The 2,708-nt window shown below is 20.6% G+C and overlaps 1 protein-coding gene across 1 annotated transcript in view; it reads left to right on the forward strand.

Annotated features, from left to right (window-relative positions):
- Phum_PHUM061520 (Spindle pole body protein pcp1, putative) overlaps positions 1 to 1,608 on the forward strand; it is a gene marked incomplete at both ends in the record, with an annotated part of 4,009 nt that extends 2,401 nt beyond the window's left edge. The window contains 5 exons of the mRNA XM_002423438.1: positions 332 to 513; positions 603 to 790; positions 916 to 1,085; positions 1,150 to 1,408; positions 1,496 to 1,608. Of these exons, the coding sequence (XP_002423483.1) occupies positions 332 to 513; positions 603 to 790; positions 916 to 1,085; positions 1,150 to 1,408; positions 1,496 to 1,608 (912 nt within the window). The remainder of the gene's footprint in view (positions 1 to 331; positions 514 to 602; positions 791 to 915; positions 1,086 to 1,149; positions 1,409 to 1,495) is intronic.
- Between the last annotated feature and the right edge of the window lie 1,100 nt (positions 1,609 to 2,708).

A 2,708-nucleotide genomic window follows, 5' to 3' on the forward strand; every position in this document is an offset into this window, starting at 1 on the left:
TGTTAAATGTTTAAATGATGATAATAAAACAAAAAAAAAAGGGAAAAAACTTAAAGAATTACTTGTCATGCATGAAAATTTAAATAAAAATATTAATCGTGAAAAAACTCAAATAAAAGAATTAGATTATCAAAAGAATAAAATATTAAAAGAATTTGACAATGTTCGACAAGATGTTAAATTAAAAAAATTTAATTTAAATGAATTTGAAAATAAATTCAAATCTCAACAACAACTCGAAAACAAATTAGATGTTGTAAATATTAATTTTTATTTCTACAAATAAAAAAAATTTATGATTAAATGTTATGATAGATGTAAATTATTTCAGGCAATAACAAAATTAAATCGTTTACAATCATGTAATTATAAATATAGAGAAAAAATTGATCATTATTTAAAAGAAAGAACATTTTTCAATCAATCATATCAAGAATTAGAATCGAAATTTATTACGGGTAAACAAATAATATTAGATTTAATGGAACAAAGTACTTTAGCTTACGATCAAAGGTAATTTTTCCAACATTATTCTTTTTGAAACAAAACATATTTAAAAACAAAAAGAAGACATGTTTGTTTTTATTTTCTATTTTAATCAGAGAAGAAGCACAATCAAAATTAGAAGCATTAAAACAAAAAGGAAAACTTGATGTATTAATTCATAGTCAAGAAATGAAAGAACTTCAACGACAATTAGATCACGATTCAAAGCTTCAAAACTTTTTAGGCGTCAAAGGACAAAAAAGGATAATGGCCGATTTAGAAGCGAAACAAGTTTTGAAACAACGTAATTTGTAAACAAAAAAAACCGTTAACGTTTTATTTTTCCTTTGCTTTAAACAATAAACTGAAATTTGTTTTTAATTTTTTTTTGTTTGTTTTTTGTTATTGAAATTTAATCGTGTTTTATAGAACAACAAAAAGAAGAATTAGAAAAACAAATAAAAAACTATCAATTATTATTAGAACAAATAAGAAAAATAACGGAAGAATCAAACGTTGATAAACTTTCGGCACAATTTCTTAAACAAGAAGAAGAAAATTTTGCACTTTTTAATTACGTTAACGAATTAAATAACGAAGTAAGAATCGATCGCCATTAATTATTTACTTTTACCGTGTATTATATTATTATTATTATTACAGTTGGAAATACTTCACGAACAAGTTAAAGAAGTTGAAAAAAATGTCCATGAACAACATATAGCAAATGAAGTAAAAGCAAATGAGAAAAAAATTGTCATTCAAGGATTGGAAGAAGAATTAAAAATAAAAAAAAACGAATCGGATAAATTATTAAATAAATTAATGGAAACACGTTGTGCGAGTACAAAATTATTAAAATCAATTAAAAACGTTTATGAAGTTTTAAGAAGTGAAAATAATGCAGTTCTTGAGCTTTTAGGTATTCGCAAAAAAAATTTTTTATCATTTAACAATAACTCACATCACATTAACAATCATTAATAATAATAATAATAATAATTTTTAGGTAATAAAACGGAAGTGACGTCATATAACGTTTTCCTTTTTTTAGAAATTATAGAAAGGAGATCAAAAGAACTTTCCATATTATTAACAACAACAACAACAAAAAATAAATAAATAAATTATTAAAATAATAATAATAACAATTATATATATATATATATATTTTTTTTTTCAACATTCAAAAAAACTGAATGCTACCAAAAACAACAGTTAAGCAAAATCAAAATAATAATAATAATAATAATAATAATTTAATATATATATATTGAGTTTAGAAAACTTTTTTTTTTTTTTATAACCCCAACCAAACCTAAAAATTTTGTTTTCTTAATTTTTTTTTTTATTTTTTTATTATTATTTTTCATCTGTTAATAAATAATGTGTACTTATTTACATTTCTCTTTTCTTTTTGTTTAAACAAAAATTTAATTTTTTGTATTTAATTAAGTAAATATTAACGTTTTATTTTTTTAATTATAAAACCGTCGAGTATTCGAAATAATAATAATAATAATAATAATAATAATAATAATAATTTTTCCGTCCGCTGTATAGAAATAATAGTACAGGATAATTACAATACATTCCAAAAAAAACTAATTTTTTTTTTTAAATTTAAACCTGGAATGTTATGAGCAATTTTTTTTATTATTATTAAAAAATAAAAATTACCGTTTCCCCTCCCCTCCCACCCCCCCCCCGTGTAATTTAATTTTCAATTAATTAATTAGAGCCCACATATTTACCCAAAAAAAAAAAAAAAACTAATACTATTTTTATTTTTTCACCTAATCATTATATATATATATACGGTGAATTATTATTATTAATATATGTATATAAATTTTTTTTTTTTTTTATTTAAATAGAATATTAATTTTTAATGTATTAAATTTAATTATTATTATTATTATTATTATTATTACATAAATAAATTTTTCACTTCATTTTTTAAAAGTTCTATTTTTTTTTCACAACTTTCACTAATTTACCTAAAAAGTATTTATTTATTTATTTATTTATCACCGATTCAAACTAATTTAATTTTTTAATAACTAAATAAATAAATAAAAAAAACAATAATAATAATAATAATAATAATAATAATAGCCCACGATTCATCATCATCATCATCATTTTAAATATTCGATGCCACATTTTTAGGCTCATAAAATATAAGGGGCGGGAGGGAGTAGGGAGAGTGGGGAGGGTGG

This window comes from Pediculus humanus, genomic scaffold (genome assembly GCF_000006295.1).
Source record: "Pediculus humanus corporis 1103172107410 genomic scaffold, whole genome shotgun sequence".
NCBI classification, from domain to species: domain Eukaryota; kingdom Metazoa; phylum Arthropoda; class Insecta; order Psocodea; family Pediculidae; genus Pediculus; species Pediculus humanus.